Source organism: Ascidiella aspersa, chromosome 3 (genome assembly GCF_963924565.1).
Source record: "Ascidiella aspersa chromosome 3, kaAscAspe10.2, whole genome shotgun sequence".
Lineage (NCBI taxonomy): Eukaryota > Metazoa > Chordata > Ascidiacea > Phlebobranchia > Ascidiidae > Ascidiella > Ascidiella aspersa.
The window spans coordinates 20,212,653-20,234,834 of NC_139449.1; the positions used below are offsets into that span (position 1 = coordinate 20,212,653).

At 36.9% G+C, this 22,182-nt stretch overlaps 4 protein-coding genes across 4 annotated transcripts; all 4 read left to right on the forward strand.

Moving 5' to 3' along the window:
* The first annotated feature begins 92 nt into the window (after positions 1–92).
* Positions 93–3,946, forward strand: LOC146160684 (uncharacterized). The gene is made up of 8 exons (XM_083385366.1): positions 93–410; positions 479–597; positions 1,039–1,226; positions 1,911–2,070; positions 2,459–2,588; positions 3,006–3,109; positions 3,282–3,361; positions 3,560–3,946. Exons 1-8 carry the CDS (start codon positions 356–358, stop codon positions 3,654–3,656), a joined length of 933 nt encoding a protein of 310 aa, XP_083241492.1. The 5' UTR covers positions 93–355; the 3' UTR covers positions 3,657–3,946.
* Positions 3,947–5,937: 1,991 nt separating this feature from the next.
* Positions 5,938–11,698, forward strand: LOC146160685 (uncharacterized). Its single transcript, XM_083384989.1, has 9 exons — positions 5,938–6,025; positions 6,747–6,963; positions 7,187–7,307; positions 9,194–9,322; positions 9,391–9,504; positions 9,720–9,837; positions 10,339–10,435; positions 10,949–11,225; positions 11,432–11,698. The coding sequence occupies exons 1-9, from the start codon at positions 5,938–5,940 to the stop codon at positions 11,696–11,698; spliced, it is 1,428 nt and encodes a 475-aa protein (XP_083241115.1).
* Positions 11,699–12,425: 727 nt separating this feature from the next.
* Positions 12,426–15,680, forward strand: LOC146160686 (calcyphosin-like protein). Its single transcript, XM_083384232.1, has 3 exons — positions 12,426–12,572; positions 13,459–13,721; positions 15,005–15,680. The coding sequence occupies exons 1-3, from the start codon at positions 12,457–12,459 to the stop codon at positions 15,250–15,252; spliced, it is 627 nt and encodes a 208-aa protein (XP_083240358.1). The 5' UTR covers positions 12,426–12,456; the 3' UTR covers positions 15,253–15,680.
* Positions 15,681–17,051: 1,371 nt separating this feature from the next.
* LOC146160687 (calcyphosin-like protein) lies at positions 17,052–19,153 on the forward strand. The gene is made up of 3 exons (XM_083385375.1): positions 17,052–17,095; positions 17,863–18,125; positions 18,906–19,153. Exons 1-3 carry the CDS (start codon positions 17,061–17,063, stop codon positions 19,151–19,153), a joined length of 546 nt encoding a protein of 181 aa, XP_083241501.1. The 5' UTR covers positions 17,052–17,060.
* Positions 19,154–22,182: the final 3,029 nt, after the last annotated feature.

Below are 22,182 nucleotides of genomic sequence, written 5' to 3' on the forward strand. Positions count from 1 at the left end.
ACCGACTATGTCGTATTGACGTCTAGGTGTAATTTAGGACTTTCCTGAAAGCGAAAAACTTCGCGTGCGTGTTTTGAGTTCACTTCCTTTACAAATGTTGTATGTATTGAGCTTGAAATGATGGTTAGTTATCGTGTGGGCAGGTGGAATTTTGTTTTTTCCAATAGGCTACGCTTTTAGTGAATGTGGTTTGTTATAGAGAAACATATACAGATTTCAACTTGTTTATATACAGGATTTCAACTATTGTTAATAGTATTTTCTTGCTTTCGACTTGAGCACGGCAGTTTGGCAACACCTTCTGTGTACAACTTGAAAAGCGTTTGTGGAAAACGTAAAATTGTTACAAAATAATATGAGGGCGAATAGACAGCATAACCTAGAATATTTAAAACTCACACTTCTAACAGGTAGGTTAAGTTGTTTTGTTAAGCCCCAAAGCAGAACTTTTAATATACTTTTATTACTGTTTCTACAGTTATTACAGCGTGTATGTTGGTTCAACACGTAACAAAGGCACAATGCGGTGTCAGTGGAGTTATCATTGGCAGCGGAACTTGTACTTACGATATTAACGCAGAAATGAAATTCTACACGGTAAATTGTGATAAATAAACTTTTAACAAATTAGAGTGGCATAAGCTTTTGCCTTAGTGTCAGCAACACAGAAATATCTAAAGGGATATGTTATTTCTCATTGGCTTTATTTAAAGTTTTGTACGTAATATTTTGTTACATCATTATTCTAAAAAAAATGCATTTCAAATGGATCTAACCTGCAAAACTGGTGGGTTTGCGAACGTTTTATTATTTTTGATTTTAGAATTTACGAATTGTTTACGTCGCCAATGATGTTATTGAATCGATTAACCACACTATCTACGGTTAGAATCTGTTTTCCCCAAATATGTGATGTAACTTCAGCAAAATGAGCCAAATGGCATCTCAACTAACTACCCGACTTACTGCAAATGTCGAGTGTTTTGACTCAAGTGTACCTTAAATTAATCTTGACTTTATGGTTGATCCACTTTAAAGAACACCAGTTACACGGAAGTTCTCGATCCGGTCGAAGACATCACCTTAAGTACTTACTTAAACATGAAAGTCAAGATGTACAATACAAGTAGGGACGCCAGCGACCTGCTGCTCGAGTCTTGCTGGGCAACTAGTGACGACAACGTAGCGTTTCTTCACAACAACCATACGGTCATCGAGTTTCCGGGGTAAGAAATAATTTTAACAGTTAGATTATTTGTTACCTTTAGCCAGGACTGTGGAGTCGACGGACTCGGAATAGAGGATTCGCCAGAGTCAGTTTATTTGTATGCAGCTGGACTTACGATTAGGGACTTTAGACTATGAAAGAATTCCCCAGTCAGGAGTCCAACTTGATAATGTGTAAGGTCGAAACTGATAAAGCGACGGATTCTAAAGGTAAAATAAAATAAGATGAAATATTTTTCACTCGTGTATTTTGGGAGGGTGTGCAATATAACCGACTGAGTGTAATATGATTTGTGAAAGTCCGACCGAACTTAGGAATTCACGTAATGGATTTAGTTTGTTGCAGTCGGAGTCGTTCTAAACAACTCCGTCCCGCCTCTATCCATATATTGTACCAAAGATATCACGTCACAAGACATGTTTTGAAATTAGGGTGCTGCTCGCTAATATCACTTGCCTAATAATAAAATTTACCGGTTAAACTTATTGCAGCCTTTAGAAATTTTCTTCTTATCTAAGCTTGACTTTTGAAACGGACAAAAGATTTTGTAAGCGCCAAACAATTTTATCCGCCCGTTTCCAGGCATAGTTGTGGAACAACTCCGACTGAATTAAAATTAATCATAGCTAAACTTTCACATAACATTTTATATTTTATATTCACGTTTTTGCACGTACCACAGATGCAGTTTAAAAAGGTATAGAACAATCATTAACCTGAGCGGGAACTCTCTGTCAAACGAAGTAACAGTCAGGTTTCCCACCTTCTACTTGTTTCCAAACAGCCCGCAGTTTTACTTCCATTGCACAATTGCCGCCTGTGACAACTGCATTAAAAATCAGGTTGGTTTTTAAAAGATGCGTGAGCGATTAGCTATCGTTGTAGTTTATTGCTGGACGCATCAGTGCACGGCCAGTTGTAAAAAGTTTAATTAAATATTTTTGGTGAACGTTCGACTTGTTACAATAAAGTCGATTTACTGCCCGTTACTTTTGAAAATTGATTGTTGTTTATCGTCTTTTTTTGTATCTTTTTTTTGTATCTTTTTGCGTTGGAGTTTATTCCAAATAAGACGTTATTCTTTTTTGAAAATCGTTTATTTTCATACCTGAAACCTTTCAACTAATTATATACACTGAGATGTACTAAAAAGCATTTGGCTTAAGCATTGGTCGTTTTGGCTCATTTGACGTATTTACCTGAAGAATAGCTTGATACCTTGGTTTTAAGTGTGCCGGACTACAATCGATTCCTCGCACCTACACAAGAAGTTCAAAGATATTATCTTTCGGACCGATTAAACGAAAATTGGATGACACAACAACTTCGAATGGGGCGAAACCCTTAATAGATCCAACAGGTATAACCTATTGTAATTCGTCAGGATAACATTTTTTATGAAAGCAGGTTGTTCCCAAAGCAGTTTGAATTACTTTAAAACGGTTAATAAAAGGCAAAAAACTATAATGGCCGAAACACTAATAAAATCTTGCGCTGTAAAATTGCCTGAATTGGTTCGTGAATAAGAACAGAGTAACAAAGTAAAGGTATACCAATGTCAAATATAGTTGTTCAATTAAGAACATATTGTATTTTAGAAAACATTTATAGACAAGTGTTGGAAGAATTGTCGTCTTTTTCAATTGTTTGAAAAAATGAGCAGACTTTACGAGACTTTTTCAAACACTTAAGAAAATGGCAAACGTTTAGCCATTTTCCTACCAATGACAATAGGAACTTATAAATTCAATAATTTGATATACTTTTTATCTAACAGTTCTGATGATTGTTGCCATCGTGTTGGGGATCATTATTTTAGTCCTTATTATTGTCATCATCGCGTGCCTTGTTTATCCACATTGTGTGAGGAAATACGATAAGGTAAGGCAATATATTAGAAAACCATTGTCCGACTGCATGTTTGCAATGCACCTTAACATGAATGACTTTGTCGACTACTTTAAAATAAATTTGTTGTAATAATAAATTACATTTTATTTATCACTCATTATATAAAAATAAATAACAAAACTTATGTTGTAAATTGTTTTAGCGAGCCAACGCCAAGGGTTACAGCAAACCGGTTTTGACAGCAGCCAACCACTTTTACGACAACACTTCAAGTGCTGCTACGTACGTACAAACCATCATATCTCCTATAGTTAACAATTAGATAATAGTTAAAAATAAAAATAATGAAAATGCATTTGCATTAATAATTTTCATTAGAGTTATTATATTTTACAATAACCGGGAACCATTGACGAATTTCGCTTAACTTAAAAATCTTATAAAAACAAGATTACAATTACGTTTTTTCTTATATTCCAGCGAAGAAACGACCAGTGCGGTATCTAGTACCGAGACAAATGAAAGTGATGTTTACGCTAAAGTTAACAAAGAAAAGAGTGAATCCTCGATGGTATAACAAATCGACGCCAGGAACGTTTTTGGCTTTTTAATTGTTTTGAATATATCCAGGATTTTTGCAAATGCAGTATTCTGTTGTATTATGTAAGTATTTTGCGCACTAACTTTAAACACTAAACTACCCGAAGTCATCTGTAAAACTGCCATGTATGCACCTTTATTCAATAAAGATTTGACAAAACTTAACTGGTTTTACTCTCATTGAACTCACTGATACAAAAATCTATATTTGTGTATTTCTTACGTTTTTTCAGCTTTATCGCAAAATAAATCTTATACAGAGTTGTACCACAGTTTTCCTATACATAAGTATAGTCATTAGATCTATATAAGTATTTTTAAACTTGTTGGAAACCAGTTGTAGGGATTTCGTTACTTTTCGAACTGGTTCCTTTCACAATATTAAACCACTGGTTCCCAGTTGTATTTGTCGCGTCCCCTTTTTCAGTTTTCGAAACTCTACGCGACCCCAAATTTTCGTATAGCCGATTACGCATAAGCGTAAACCAGACTACAATCCTGTGCAATTTACCGAAATGTTTATATTTCCAGACAGACTATTTCGAAAATTAGAAAAAATGCCCGGATTTACGCAAAAATCATACACGACCAAACAAAGTTTTGGTTTAGGGTTTATTTGCGTCATTTTTTTATTCAAAAGACGAAAAGTGTATTGGTTCACTAAACTACTGGAATTCTCGAACAAGAAACGTAGCTTGAACAAAACAATAAGAATTGATTTTACTATACGTGGTATTATCGGTCGTCTCCTGTGTTTGAATGGTTTACATTGCACAAGGTTGGCTGGTTGATGCTAAGTTTCGGTGATTGATTAAAAACCAAAGGTAAGCGTGACGTCATAAAGATGACTGGTTCACTGTAGCAAGTGTTACGATCTCAATTGCTAGACTCGCGGCTGTTTTTTACATCTTCTACTGCTAATTTTTTCTTTCGTTTAACATGTAGTACACGGCGAAGCCCCAGTCGAGTTCTTGTAATCCCCATGTTGGGAAGGACTTGAGCCATAAGACCGAGATAAGAACAACATCAACGTCGGAACAAAACACAATTCGAAATAAGACCAAAATAGGACGAATACCCAATGTGACCGACTAAATCGGAGTAGGTCCTAAATCCGTCTGAATAATTCCTAAATGGTAGAATCAAGCCTAAACAACACATTGCCTAACCCTAAACCCCCACCCTAAGTACATCACTGACTCCCCTAATAATTTTAAGCCTACACCCTTTCGCCTTTCCAACCCCACACCCTTTACCCACCAAAACCCCAAACAGGACCAAATATCCGGTGCCAAAACACCGGCGCCCAAACGGCCACTGTAAAACTAGGGCGTCCAAACTTTGTCACCAAAACGGCCAATGCCAGACCGACGGCCCCGATCGTCCCATACCCTCCTCCTGCAGTTTCAGGCGGTATTTTGGCCATTTAGGCCTTATTCGGATGAATTTATGGCGTATTCCGGCAGATTTAGGTCTTATTCAGACAATTGTTATATTATTCTCTACTGCATATTACTGCCTATTCGGCTGTATTATGTCGTTGGTCTTAGTATAATTTTATAGATTTATCTGCTTTAGGAACCGTTGCTTTTTAGGTCTTATTGTGTATTCCCGTTAGGAACCATTGGGCTTAACATTTTAAAATATCATATAAGATTCGTGCGCACTAAAAAATTGTTTTGCATTTAGATAAAGTTTTTAGTTTTTCTCGGGTGTAATGCCCGCGTACCTCGCTCTTCTCTGGATAGGGCCCCAGTAGTGACCAATTTGTACTAGACTAGTGGTTGTGCATTAAGAACCAATATGCACTGCGCAGCCATGGTGCAATTCGTTTAAACATCTCAGGTCGTGAACTGACGAACATACACGCGCGGCGCGCACGCACACATGCTTAATTGCTTATAGGTCCGCGAGGCACATAAAATTGTTCAAAACAAAACCTAGCCTACAATGCACATAAGCACATCTGCTAAGGTACGTAAAGCGTTCGTGGTTACATTAGTTCGCTTCTGTATGCGTGGCTGCATAATTGCGGACAAATTAACTAAATCAAAGTAGCCCATCGTTGATAAACAACCAGCGCAGCAGCTTAGTTGGTTCAGCTATTGCATTTATGTTGACAGATCAAAGGTCATTTTTAGATGTGTACATATCACAATACAGACATTTGTAAGTTTCAGCTATTAGGCTACATATTGAACAAAATGAAGTGCAGAAAATAGCTATAGGTTACTTCAAGCTTTTGTAACTGCATTAAGATGAAATACAAATCGAGACTGTGGTTGGTGTTTGGAGGCTTTTTTATGACAGTGTCTTGCTTTTCAAAAGAAATCAGATTGTACAAAGGTAAATATAAGACTTGCGTATAGTATTTAAAAACTAATAGCAATTAAGTTTAAATGAAAGTTAAAATAGGTTCAATGCGAGCTGAAATGGATGTATTGCATATAGTATGGATTGCTAAAGCCAAGTTGGAAACTAAACTATTTACTTTGGAAATAATCAGACAAACTGGAGAATTTTGTCGAGGTCTGCGTGAATTATTTTCATGCAGTAAAAACTTCGCGTTCGACGCAAACAATCCTGATTCGAATATAATTAGTTTTATGTTTCCCATAAACAAAAAACGTTGATCCTTCCATAACCAGTAATTGTTGTCATACATTTATAACGTTTTGCTAATGAAATGTATAAAAAAGGATATTTTCAGGTCCAATTTAATTTATTTTTATTTAGAACTGGCATATTTACCAAACAGAATAACCATGAATATCAATTTCATCGTCCTGTAACAAATAAATACTTAACAATCGAGGTGCACGCATCATCTGAAACTGTTGTCGAGTTATCTGCACCAGCGAAACATGTCGACCAGTGATCAAAACATTTTTGCCTTACAATAAAATCAACTGGCTTGTGCTATAAAAAAACAAATGTAAAAAAAAACTTATTGAAAAACAAAGTTGAATGAAAATTTTTCCAATATTTTATTTAAATAAAGGGTACTTTTCAGAGCAGTTGGATAGTTTTCAAGACCAGCTTTATTGTAAAAAATATTGTTGTTCAGATACTTCAAGTTTGGTTTGCAACCAGTCTGCGTTTGGCAACAACACGAACGCAGTACGCGCGTGCCTAACTGCTTTCGCTCTGCAGCACAACTGGTACCCATCACCCATAGCTGGTCTATTTAGTTATCAAACTTGGAATGGATTTGATGGTTTTTGGCAAGATGGGGTGGTGTTGGAGTCCCTTGCTAACTTAATGTACTACGGAAACAATACTATGTGAGTAAAATTTGTAAAAAAAACAACTGTATACTGGCAAACATTTAGCATGCTCCTTTTTCAAGGATAACATAAACCTTATATCATTTTGTCACATACTGTCAAAAGCTTCCTTAAGCCTCTACTTCTACTGTATTTCGCGCAGTATAACAACCGTATTATAAAATCTTTTTTTTTAAACGAGCTTTGCTTGTTTTGCAGAATTATATCCATAATTTTCCAGGTATAAATCGGTAGTAACCGGTTCGTTAAGAGACGTATACAGCCTTTTGGAAGCATATTACCCACAGCCATCTTTCGATGACATGGCGTGGTATGGGCTCAGCTACATTCGCATACATGAGGTAAACTTGATCTCATTTCACTGAAGTGGTGCGAACACTAACTACGCTTACTTCGTGCGAATGCCGTACCCCTAAACTTAAGTTGGAATTTTGTTAAATTTGTTTTAAAAGTTTCATCAATTGTTTTGCAGCACATGAAACATTCATATACACAATGTGCATATTTTGTGATTGAGCCCTTACGGCAGGGGTCGGCAACCTTTTCTAGTCGCGGGCCAAAACCAAACTCAGAAAGGTATTTGCGGGACGCACAAAGAGATAACTAAGAATTGTGTTATTGAAATGTTAGAACAACTGTGAGTCCGGCGGGGCTGGGATATTTTTTCCACTTTAAAACGTGTTTATTTATATTTACAGAGGCAGTAAAGTGTTGACGCAAGGCGCGGAAAAAACGTTTGTTTGGTTTAAAATTCGAGTTTAAACATTCTTCATCCACATTACTAATGAAAAGTGTAATAAAACTACTTCGTGATAATATTTAAAGTTAATCTAGCTCAGTGTTTGTTAACCGTTTTAAATGAAGGGTCACCTGGCGAGCGAAGCGAGCGCGATTTTTTTTTGGGGGGGTATACCGGTTCTTTTAATTTCTTGCAAGTTTTTATTACATTGGCAAAAATAAAAACAAATTTAAAAAAATATTTGTCCAATATTTCTTAATTTGTTTTCCGTTTTTGCGCGACGCACTTGGCAACCTTCAACGGCGCAACGGTAAAGAATCGCTGATCTAGTTGAAAAGGCAGCATTAAAAAATACGTAAACAAACCGGACGTAGGATAGACATTCGCGCAAATGTTACGTGTTTATCAACACTTAAACACCAAAATTAATTAATTGCCATAAGCCAAATCTTAGAGTTCATTAAGTGATTTTACGATGTGATAAGTAGGGTTTTAGATTACGCGTTTCAGCTTTCGTTTGCCAAATATGTTCTTCAGTTACATAATATCATATTTGATGATGCAAAGTTTTCCGTATTGTTGTGTGTAAAATTCCTGTGTTTTCCTGCTTCAGTTCGCCTCGTTTCAAACTTGACATGTAACCTTTAATCTCGTAAACTATAATTGTCAGTCTTGCAGGCGGTGTCTCACGTTCTGCAACACAAGCCACTTGTTTTGCTGGCGTCTGACTCCCGCTGCAAATTGGCCTTAGAATGGCCGCTGTAATGCCTAAGCCACGTTTTAGAGTGCCGGCCAGTCTTATTGGCCAAATATGACGTAACTTTCGTGTTCTTTTTCTTCCTACGTATTGGCTATATACATGTCGTTTCTTAGCGGCTTTGAGTTTTTCTCTAGAGAAGTCTTTTGCGAAATCTTAGCCGACAGTCGCTGCAATAGGCGGTGGATGTCTGTCTCACATTAATTTGAAAATAACATTCACTAATGCTATTTGATAACGTTTTAATTCGTTGTAACAATATACTTTTGATTGGAATTTTAGTTGTGGTTATGACAGGTAGCATATCTGACCAGAAACCTTTGCAAACAACAAGAACTCGCGCGGTTGCGACCCGCCGGGCAACTGTATGGGGTCAGGGGCCAGGCCCCAGTGCACAGGTCGCGGTGGGGGCGCAACACAAAGCGCGAAAATTTTTCGCAATTACGTATAGTTAAAATAGTCAAAAAGTTTGTGAAATAGATCGTGTCTAATTTGTCAACGAGGCGGCGGGCCGGATGAATTACATCGGCGGGCCGTAGGTTGCCGACCCCTGCCTTACGGAATCGTCCTGACTAACAATAACGGCACACATTATATATAGTTTACAACATGATGTCTTCGGAAAGGCTTGCCAAAAAATCCTGATTAGACCGACTGATTTCGACAAGCCTTTTCGAATGCATCATGTGTTGTTTGAAGAATGTTAAATTCTATGAAATGCTTCTTCATAGGTTCTAGGTCCAGGAGCGGACGATCCAACGTCTGGATTCCTATATGAGGCGGAGCAAATTTACGACTGGATATGGAAGAATGGTTGGGACACGTCTGGCACTTGTGGCGGCGGTTTCTGGTTTGATCAGGTTCAAAACTATTTCACATTTATTAGGCAACATTCGACTTTCAAATGACCTTACGATTTACTTTCCAGACCGAGGGTAGCAAGCAGACTGTAGAAAATGCACAAATGCTGCAGTTGGGAAGTAAACTGTACAAGTTCACAAAAAATCCGGAACTGTTAGTGAAAATCAACCAAACCTTAAATGTATGTAATGAGAAAACATAAACCGAGCAAACTTGTCTTAATAGTTTGAAAGTTTAGTAAAGTAAATCGGTTTCCAACAAACTATATAGGCTATATGATTAAACATCAATCGACAAGGGCTGTACACTTGAGTGAAGACGTCAACATTAGAATAAATTATACCAATTTTGTTACTGAAATACGCTTGAGACAAACAACTTACATTGTGTTTGAAGTTTATAGAAATGAACGAAATCGTGGATAGTGGAACTTACATGGTGGCAGACGGAGTGACATATAACTGTACGAGCAACCGTGTGTTCGGCCCAACTTACAACATGGGTCTCATGATTGGTAAGAGTTTGTTTAACGCCAATATTTATAATTAAGCATAAGGTTACCAGTCTAAAGAATAAGCGCAAATCTTGACAACAACCTGTTACGGCCCTTACAATACACGTTGGTTGTTAACATATATTATGTTTTGCAATAAAATTGAGGGAATGAAGATAAGGCGACAAAATAATTTACTTAATATATTGTTAATTTACTTAATATACTTTATAGTGACTTGATACTATTATTTTTGTTCTACAAAAAATAAACTATAAACATAATAGTTGAATTTCTTTAATCTTTTGTTCCTTTCTTTCGTCTTTCTTTTGAAATAAAAATCTTTGAGTGCAGCATTGTTTTCAGAGGTATAGGCATATAAATGGCTTTAGGCGAAAACCACGACTTCACCATCCAGGTACATAACACATGCCAGTGGCGTATCATGTCAATGAAAACATATATTGATTTTTGGTACCTTATTTATGGTAAATCTTGGTAGTACATTTTTCTTCTTTTTAGGTGGCTTAGTAGAAGCAGGAGTGGCTCTTAACAGGACAGAGAAACTTGTTCCACTTGCACACAAGATCGCTTTGACGGCCATACATAACTCAACCAAGTACGACATGTTTTCGGCTAAAAATTAGTATGTCGTTTGTGGTCAAGAATAAAAGGAATTCCAAAATGTTACAAAGTTTTATCCTTGTTGGCAAATCTTAAACAGATTTTTCCGAAAGCTAACCAAATAATTGGGTACACTATGCACGGATCTGTAATGTAGCTTAATAATAAATTTCAAAGCCAAAAAGGTCGAGTAGATCGACAGCATCTTGATTAAGACGTTTCGATACGAACTTGTATCATCTTCAGTTAGTGTGACTGAAAAGCAAATCAAAGCACACCTAAAGGCTCCAACTGTAAAAACTCTGGTGATAACAATTGCGTCCTGCCTTTTATAAGTGAAGCTTTGATTTGCTTTTCAGTCACACTAACTGAAGATGATACAAGTTCGTATCGAAACGTCTTAATCAAGATACTGTCGATCTACTCGACCTTTTTGGCTTTGAAATTTATTATTAACCAAATAATATTTCTACAAAGTAAACTAAATAAAACAAAAATTTGAATTAAGGAAGGGCATCTTAGTTGAATATTGTGCACCTGAGTGCGACGATGATGCGAAGATGTTCAAGGGAATTTTCATGCGCAACCTCCGTTACTTCGTGGACTACCTGACATCAAGCAAAGATACGAGCTTGACATGGAAGGAAAACATAGAGATCTACGAGAGGTTTATTCAGCTCAACAGCGACTCGGCGTGGACGAATGATCGATGCGAACCGTCAGAAAAGAATTGTTCGATTTTGTATAAAGATGGCCCTCCGTTGCATAATACAACACTGGGGCCGGTAAGTTAAAGCAAGGTCGTTCTATATTGAGTTGGTTTTATAGTGTATCTTATTATCCTGCATGTCGTTGCCATTTAATCCTATTTTTGTTACCATACCTAAATATTCTTAATAGGGCACAACGCACTTATAACTATTTAACCCCAGATATTGATTTAAAATTACTTCTCAAAGGAAACGACGTCTAAATACGTTATTGTGTTTAGCTTTTCGGTGTCCATTACACCGGACCCTACAACATTTCGGCCCCGATGCAACAAACGGCGGCTTTGGATCTTCTTGTCGCCTCAATAGCCAAAAACACGACTTGCAATGGCCCCTACTGCAATTACGACCCCCCGATTCCCCAACCAAGTCCACTCACTTGTCAAGACAACCCGTGTCCTCCCGATCAGCCCTGCTGCGCTTGGAACAGCCAGTACTACACTTGTTGCGAATCGTCACAAAAGTGCGAGAATGGAGAGTGCATATAAACGCATGGAGTATGACTATGTATGTTTTGGTTGGGTAAAGTTGTACAGTGTATAATTAAACAATCAGGCAAAGTTGACCACCTAATAGTTTATGCCTGACTTAAATACCTTATACTGGATTAATGGTAGCTCTACTGGTTCATGTTATGTGATTATGTGGCTCATGTCGTTGAATTAGTTCTTCAATGTATAAATTAGAAAACGCAGATTAGCGCTGAACAACAATAACCTCACGTGATGGTAATGGATTTAACTAGTGGCGATATTTATTTATGAACGCAAGTTGCCGCAACACTATTTGCGGCTAGCTTTAGAGACCACGGCATATGATTTTATTTCAAATAGAAATGCTCAGGTTACTAGCAGCAGGCTATCGTGTTTCGTTGCGTATTCGGTCGTTTGTTGTTATTCTTGTGTAACCCATCTGTCGCCAATACAACCTATTGTTAATCTTTCTTTTAGAGGTGGTTACCACGGAGCACATCGTAAGACAGTTTATTATAGCGACATATTTACCATAGTTATATAAGTAGGTTTCTGTTTGATTTTTATACAGATTATGCCTAACTATGTAGTGTAAATTACCAGATCTCAATAATTGTGTATAACATGTTTGGATAATATGTGTGACTTGTTAGAGTTCAGAGACGTAATAATTTGAGCTTTGTACAACTATCAGGCACAAAAACCTTAAAGAAATTGTTTACCCTGTAATTTCCAGGCTATTTTCAATTAGGGTTGTATTAATAAAGTAAATCATGGCCGGCACAGCGCGACATGACAGAGAAATGGCAGATAAGGCACAACGCCTGATGCAAACCACAAAAGATCCACTGGAAAGGTTGCGCCTTAAATGCCTTTCTCGTGGTTCACAGTAAGTAAGAATTTCAACGGAAACATTTGTTACATGAAAATCTACTAGTAGAAGACGTAAAAGTTGCTGTATTTCTGCGATAAGTTAGTCAATATTTTAAGGGGGATGTCTGATAATGTCAGATCAGACGATACACGATTCAACTGGTAGCATCCGTACTCGTCCGACACTAGATTGACCTCGATATTAGAAATTTCTGCCATGATTTGCGATCAATGCAAAAATTTATATCCTAAAACGTAAACCTATCACAAAATGGTATCTTAACATGACGTAACCTAACTTCTTAACACTAAAGCGCACTTTGTCGTAATCAGGAAAATTACCTTTAAACGGTTCGTTTTATGAAACTTATTTGTTTCAGCATAATAATGGCGTCATTTGGTATCGGTTAGGATCGCAAGACTCTTGTCTAAAATATCGGGTATCGGTATAGGAATAAATTGTCAAGCATCGGATTTTTTTCATTCTAATTAGGTAGAAAAACATGGTGCACATCGCTTTGAAAAAAATTCAAAATATAAAAATGCATTGCTCGAGGTCGTGAAAGCGTTAGTGTGTAACTAAAATCGAGTATAAAATCATTCAGGTAAATTGCAACAAAGGTGCCTCAGATTAAATTATTCTGCTATTATTTTTTATAAATTTTGTATACCAAGTAATTCCAGCGTTTGAAGAGGACGTTTTAAAATAGTCTGTTCATAAATGTTAGTTTTCGATATGATCTTTATGTTTCTGGAAAGTGTTCCCAATAATTAATTAATTATGTTAAAATTGTAAGAATTTTCGGCATAAACATATCCTAAGCAATCTGATATCATGTTGCTAAAAAAATGATGAACTATTTCCAATAATTTAATTGAACCTGCTGTTAACTCTTCCACAGCGGCATCAAGGGCCTCGGTCGATGCTTCCGTGTGATGGACGACGACCGAAGTCGGTCGCTGGACTACGGCGAGTTCAAGAAAGGTATTTACGACTTCGGGTTGGACATGGAGCCCGACGAAATCAAGTCAATGTTTCACACAATCGACCGCGACAAGAGCGGAACTATCGACTTTGACGAGTTTCTTGTAAAACTGCGACCTCCGTTGTCGCAAGCAAGAAAGACACTTATTTCCAAAGCATTTAGAAAGCTCGATAGGACAGGTGAGAATCAATTATTTTTCAGAACAACGCCTCAGTGATACCTAACTTCACAAATTAGGTTTAAGACGAGTCGTTTTACTTATAGTTTGGCCTTTTAGTAGGCATTATCTCTAATGTTGAAACACACCACAAACGAATGTAGAATTACACTTTACTTTTAGTTTACTTCCGATCAGGACCGTAACTTTCGTCAGTTGTGGCCCTGGTGCAAAATCTATGGCGTAAAAACCAGGAATGGCGTCACAAAGTTACATCATAACAAGATGGCCAAAACAAGTACCTTTGTGGGGAGCCCGATCCTATTGTTCGATATAATGCACAAATATTCAACTGAAATGGTAATTTAAAAACCCGATTGCACGTTGGCCTGGTAAAAACGCGACTTACGTTCACCACTGATGTGTCATATACACCAAATTAAAATGTCGCGTATATTTTCTGAAAAGTAAAAGCAGGTCGTGACGATAAAATTTTGGAAACAACTGGTTTTAATTGACAACACTTTTCATTTCGAGGATACAATGAGACACACGTCGCGGAAAACGTCAATTTTACCAGCATGTGCTATAAAATGCTAGAACCATAACTTTTGTTCGCAGCAAAACTTTTCATTTAAGAAGTTCAACCAGGCAAAACACAGTAATCGGGGAACACGTAGCCTACTCCTCAGGATCCACCGTTTGTTGGCGCCCTTGCTTTATAATATTCACTAAAGATCATTTTTGCATCCAAAAGTTATGGTTACTGTTATTAACAATGTTTTCCGAGAATAGATAAAGATTGTACTTTTTAATGCAAGTATATGAACAAAAAGTAACAATTACGATGAATAAAACTGATGTTTAAATAAGTATAAGTTCCAATCTTTATCTACTCTTTAAATAAGTACAAAAAATGTATATGTGTAATCATGTGTATTCTAAATAAACTAAATTCACAGGTTTAGTGCTAATTTTTTTAGTATACAAATTTTACTGTAAATTGAGCAACGTGGGGCTCCCCTTGTTCAGGGCTGCACCGGCCAAACCGGGTGGTTACGGCCCTGCTTCTGGAGGCATATCTTACGTTTTTGTTGGAACAGAGGAAAAAGTAAACTTTAAACGTCACTATGTTTTCTTTAAAAGGTTCGCCACGGGCATTCAAATGTTTTAAGTTGGTTGATGAAAAACAACATTATAATACCAAAATGAGCAAATATATGAAATTGGCAGTCTCTTTTAGATAACCGTCCAATAAACGCATTATACTTTAGTTCAAGACAATGTCTTTATTTCTCAAAACAGGTGACGGCGTAATAACCGTGGAAGACTTGCGCGGGGTTTATGATGCAAGGCATCACCCAAAGTACATGAACGGCGACTGGACGGAGGACCAGGTGTTTCTCAAGTTTCTGGAGAGCTTCGATACGCCAGGCGACCCCGATGGCAAGGTGACCCAGGAAGAGTTCTACAATTACTACGTCGGAGTTAGCGCGTCGATAGACAACGACATTTACTTTGACGTAATGATGCGAAAGGCGTGGAAGTTGTAATATTTTTTGCTTTCATTATTGTTTTATCCTGTATTAAGCTACTATGTTTTATACAACGAAACAAGTTGCCGCACCGATTTTGGTTTACGAAAATGGGTTATGAAACAACTAGTGACCCTAACACGTATAAACGTGGGCTTGTTGTAACTGTTTAGGCTTATTTTGAAATGATATACTTAAGATAAGTCTTTTCTAGCAAATTTTTACACGTTAAACGGGTTTGAGTGCCGAAATTGCGTCTACCATAGTCGATGACATCATAATCACATAATTTTGTTTATAACCAAAACCATTCTATAATATGTGATAAGCCGCTGTGAATCATACTGACAGCAGTCCATATCCTTCCGATGTTTCTGTAAACAGTTTGTCACATCCAGCGTTCACATGTATTGACTTTATATGTTGCATAATAAAAATTTTTCATCTTGAAATATTTATGAACAAAAGTTACAAATCAGAATTTATCAATAAAAAGTTAAACAGCGCCCTGTTTAGGCCGAGGCAAAAAGTACGTCAGACGCTTAAGGCTTCAGTAAAATTTGGCGCGCTTTAATCATTTAGTGTCTAATGTTGATGTAAGATTTTTTAGGTTTTAAATGGTTCTATATTTAGTACTGCGCGTGAAGGTCCAAAGGGTCGTAGATGAAGTATCGTATACAAGTTTGCACACCAGCAACTAAAACTAACAAAACAGTTATAGGCTTATATATTTTATTTTACACAGATACAGCTTGAAAATAACATCACTGGATAGTAAATTTAGAGATTTTTGAATATCGTTACAGCATAGTATTAGTATCTATTATTATGGTATATTTTTTTTAAGTCAATCTAAAACCACATTTTTGAACTATACGTTACTTTGCTTAAAAAACGGTTCAACCAAAATATTAATTATTTTTTTAAATACAGTTTTGAACCTACAATATAGTTAGGCCGACTATTTTGGCTGGTCGTCAACCACCTATACCTTAATAAATTCGATAGTTCGATTTTAACAGGTAAAAAAACAACCAAGAGTTTATTCAAAGAATGTTACAACAAATTACTATGTGTTTCAATGCCTACAGACCAGTGAAAACCGTTGGGCACCCTATACGCTTGTTTTAAAAGCGGTATGTCGTGCTAATGGCTCATGGCAGAAAGGTTTTGCAGTAATCTCGTTTGAAATATACTGCATTTTAACCACAATTAGTCCAACAGCATACATTTATAATACTTTTACCAATATCGGTACCCACTATCAGGCATATCCACTTTAGATGTAATTCAAATCTGAGAAAAAAAACGACCTAACATAAAAGGCAAATCCATAAAGGACACGTAGTCACTACTTAAAAAAAACTTTTGTCTATGATTACCTCGTTTAAATTTTAGCATTCTAAAAATGACAAGATGGTAGTCATGTTAACAGACGTTTTGGTGCTTTATCCAACCAACATCAGCAAAACTTCGTGGCAGAAGCAATGAAAAATATTTGATTTAACATGACTATATACGCTTTGGGCAGAACCCTAATACTTCTTTTAACACTATAAAAGGGCGTATCTATATGGAATCCAAAACCATTGGCAGCATATATATTCCTTAAAAAATATCTGATCCTGTTTTTACTGGAGTTATTAAACTTTGAGTTTTATTGTATTTTAAGACTATATCCAAACCTTTTTATCGTCTTGTTGAACTACATTGTTGTATAACGCTTAATATGTTTTTAGAACCAGCCGGTTCCCTTATCAAATTGAAAATACTGTAACACGCACGTGTTAAACATGACGCAAAGTAATGCTGCAAATTCTATCAAGATGTTACGTGAAAAATGTCTAAAACGAGGAGCATCGTAAGTAACGCGGTTATGCATGTATTGTCATACGTTTTTTCGTTATGTGAAAAGTGACGTTAACTTTAACTTTATGACAGGTAATAGGCTACCAACACCTGTCCCAAGTTTTATTGCTAACTTATCGAGAAAACGATTCATAAACGGCAAAATGATCGTTTAATATATTTGCGTTTATTTTTGTGTTGTATGGAACAAAGCGCATCCCGTGTTGTCGGCCTAATTACGAGAAAAATTAAAAAAATATATTTATTACTACGCACTGTTTAGAATCTAGATGTTAAATATGACACTGCGAGGCGCAAACAGAAAAAAATCGGCCTAAGCTATTTTACAAAAGCCTAAGCTATTTTACAAACAAATTCATTCTTAACAACACAAATACCAATTAGTCTTCGCGATAGACTTATATTCAAACTGTAAAACTGTTAAGTGCGCGATTTAGCCCAGACAAAAGCAGATATGTCGTCAAGTACAGTGGCCATCAAACTGGGATCCGTGACGCAGGAATGGCCAACCTTTGTTATTAAATGAGCATTTGTTATTAATTTTCTACAAATGCGCCACGCCGTCTTTTAACCGCTTTCAGTAATATAAACATAAAAAGTGTGTTTTAGTGCAAACGGAAAACGTATTCAAAAATATTGAACATATATTTCTATCCGGCAACAGGCTAATCTAACAAAATATGTCAATCCCCTTTAAAATTTTATGAAAATTATTTGGTGGACTAAACTATTCTAAAACCAAGTCGTGTATTGATACAGAGGAATTAAAGGTTTTGCAAGAATATTTAGGATTATGGATGATGACGGCAGCAAAACGTTATCTTTGGAGGAGTTTACGGAAGGAATTAAAGATTTCGGATTAAGTTTCAATTTAGAAGACGCAAGGTCAATCTTGGAAGACATAGACACCGACCACAATGGCTCTGTCAGTTTTGACGAATTGTTGAAATCGCTCCGTCCCCCAATGTCCCAATCGCGTAAAGAAATTATTGATAAAGCCTTTACAAAGCTGGACAAGACAGGTGAGCAAACCGCGAGTATATGTAACAAATCAGACCTCTGCGCGTAGCTCAGTGGAAGAGCGACGGTCTCGGCACGATCGGCGGTCGTGAGTTCGAACCTCACCGTAAGCTACCGTAAGTGTTTTTTCTAGCCTGGTCTAACTTGCACTATAATCCTGATAAGGTTGACTGATTTCTGTAGTTGGCATTCGGTATAGGCCTACTATATAACGTGTGCCGTTATCTTTGGCCAGTAGCCTACGGCTCCAGAAGAGAATATACATTGTGCATATGATTTCGGTGTGTCTACCCGTAGGTATCTGGTGTGAGAGATTTATATATGAATCTAAAGACTGTGTGTTTTAGCGCTTAAAACTGGAAACATTTTAGCTATAAAAAAGGTTTACCCATGTTTGAAAAAAAATTTTATTGTCTAAAATGGTTTTAAATCATGTCTAAGAAACGCAATCTGACTATAAAACCTTAACATTTGTGTATTTAAAAAAAAAGTTCGGACTTCAAATGACTCAAAAATAATATGTAAAACAAAGTGTGCTGGAATGTTAAATTGTGGGTGATTTTCGATTGTCACTCTTTTTACATTTTTGACAAACAAAAAACAAACAAATATTTGGCTTGTTTTACTGATACACTCTATTATGCGTACTGGAGTCCCTTCTTGTTTTGCCTGCCTCCCCAAAACGGACAACTTAAATGTAGCATAATGTATTTCTAATGTATTTTCGTGAGAAAACTGCATCAATATTATACATCTAACATCTTATTTGTTTTTTTAATAAGGAGACGGTGTGATAACCGTGGAAGACTTGCGAGGGGTCTATAACGCACGTCAGCATCCCAAGTATATGAACGGCGACTGGACGAAGGACCAGGTGTTTCGTAATTTTTTGATAAGCTTCGATACGCCAGGCGATCTCGATGGCAAGGTGACGAAGGAAGAGTTCTTCAATTACTATGCTGGACTCGGCGCCTCGATAGACAACGACGCGTACTTTGATCTTATGATGCGAAATGCGTGGAAGCTATAACTTCGTTCGCTTTTGTGATTCCTCAATTTTATAACGTATATATCAGGATGGTCCAAACCCAGACCCGACAACATTATTTGATCTTGCAAAACATTTTTAATTTAATATTGGCTACACGTTTTCGGATTGTATAATATTTTAAAATAATTGTATTTTATGACGTTTCGCTGTGACACAACAAATTAAACTAATATAGCCAAGATTTTAAAGCCTATTGTGTTTTGCCCCTGAATAATACACAAAAAATATAGTGGCGCCAGGTGCTGGCAATCCTTGGTCACCATTTATCCTTGATCTTTTTAACAAGCTGCTACGTCGCTGTCCGTTTTAAATAAGTCGTTGAGAGCCAAGTATTTAAAAACTAACAACGGGTTCGCGAGAACAAAAGGTTTAGAGGCAATTTTAAGTTTGAACCACATGTGTCGTGTGTGCAACCGCGGCAAGAGGCCAAATACCAACAGAGAGAACAAGTGTGGCGAAAATAGATGAAACAAGATTACGTATTTTCTTGATATCACGCAACTTTATATATGGCTGTTACAGCTTCGTTAGTAATTCTGAATCGATAAATGTTACGGTTTTCACAGTTACAGCACCACGAAGCAAAATTTTTTTATGAGGCTTGCAAATTTAAACAGACATGTTACAACGTAATATGCAACAAGCAATTTTCATTTTTTTAACGGATTTATTTTACGTTGGTGCAGTTTAGTAGCACACAACATTGCTTGTTTGCTACAAACTTTTTTGCATTGTACAAAAAAATGTGTACCGTAGAAAGAGTAATTTAATCTCACAAGGCAAAGAATTGTATTTTATTTTTTACAGTTACGCAAATAATAGCGATAAAAATTTATACCACGCCAGTCGATTCAATGTAGCTTTCACACAGACCGTGTTCTTACTGGGTGATAGTGTTATTGTGGGAAGCATTAAGTTAAACCGTTTCAGACACAATCAGCGGCAAACAACGGAGGGCCGGATTAACCAATAAGGCTATAGCCTTAGGCCCTGGAAAAATGCGGCCCTCAATTTTTTAAGGTTACATTTTTGTAAGGCTGATAGTGATACAGATCTACTACTGGTACAGTACAGTTTTTGCTTAAAAACTAATGACTGAGTCGAGTCAATTGCCTTGTTTGTGAGTAGATAAATAAATCGTTTTATTTATGCTGCAAACGAGTTAAGAACTATCTACGTTCTGTGCTATCACCTTTAAGGGGAACACACAATAAAACCTAAAAAGCAACAATACCTAAATCAGAAAAATCTATAAACCCATAGTCTTAAGAGACTAATGACATAATAAAGCCAAATACGCAGATTACTGCCCAGAACAGAAGATAAAAATCGTCTGTATAAGACCTACAGTCCTACATCTCTCAAAATACGTCCTAAATTCATCGTAATATTGCCTAAATGGCCAAAATAACGCCTGAAACTGTAGAAAGAGGGTATGGGTCGATCGGGCGCTGTGTTAGGTCTGGCATGGGCCGTTTTGGTGTCGACGTTTGGACGCCCTAGTCCTAGTTTGATCGGCGCCATTAAGGCGGCGCTGTTTTTGCATTGGAGGGGTTAAAATTATTAAGGGAATTAGTGATGTACTTAGGGGTGGGGGTTGAGGTTAGGTAAAGTGTTGTTTAGGCCTGATTCTGGCCATTTAGGTCTTATTCTGACGGGTTTTGGACGCTGGCAACCCATTAAGCGTGAACTGGACAACGCTAACGCTAGAAGCAAAACGCGTTTAGTTAGTCTGAACTAACGGCCAACCTATACGACTATACGTACGCTAGCTGTAGGGCAAGGAAATGTAATTTTAAATATAGGCTACATTGTAATAGGTAAGATGTGGAACCAGTGGGTCATAGGGACCAGTGGCTCGGGAGCTTTTTTCCTCTTTCCATTTAAAACAGATACTTGAAGATTTGAAACATTAAAACGAATTTTGAGGAGAAAAAGTAAAATTATGGCCATCGGTTCCCTTGGGGGCCACGAAGAGATCATTGGGGGGCCACGGGCATAACTCTCTACTTAGGTCGCAGTTTGCAAAACCCAACTACACAAGTGTCTTTATTTATAAAATTTACCTGTTAACATAAATTTGGGATTTTAATTATGACCTGTCTTGTAACGTATTACAACTTAGTTTTCTGACACGTACGTTCTTTAATTTTGTAGAGGTGTGCGTCAGATTAATGAGTCTTCATTTATATAATTGCCAAGATGAATCGACCACACTCCTACAAGATTTGAGATGGCCTGTCTTCGTGAGGCCATTCAGGTCCAATTCTTTCCTTTAGTTCAGATACATGAACAGTCAATTTTGCTGTCTGAGTAGAAGCTATAAAAGCCTCTATCTGGTTCAGTCACAAAAGCACTCGAGTTTGCTGTCTGAGTAGTAGCTATATAAGCCTCTCTCTCTCTCCTTTTTTTCTCATATTGATTGAACACGCTATTTATAGACGAGAATCAGTTAAGAAAATTTCTGCGATAAAGAAAGATTTACGTCATCAATTCTTATAATACTTAACAAAATATCACGTGATAACAAGGCGTGGTCTAAACCTTTTTCTCTCGACTCTTATAGACGGAAATAATATTTTTGTCCAAATATGGCTTGAACAAAAGCGCTTCGATCTACATTGTGACGTAACTGGCGTTCGATTCTAAAATAATGGATTGTTGACAATAAGGCGAATTTCAAAACAAAGCGCTCACATTAAACGGATATACGTAACATCACATTCAGCTCTGACGCATAAAAATTGGTGTAACAAGGCATTCGTTGCAAGAAATCTACGTAACGGAATTTTACCGAAAACTTTCCGCTTATCGTTTGCACATTGGCTGCAAGGAGTGACGTAAACATTACATATGGTTACAAAGAATTTAGGCCATAGATTTTTACTGAAAATTTTCCGTTACGACACATCGATTAAAAACAAAAATTCTCTGTGTAAACACAATATGACAAAATGGCTTCTACAATTTACTCGCCAATAAGGATGTTCCACCCGATCCGTTAGAAA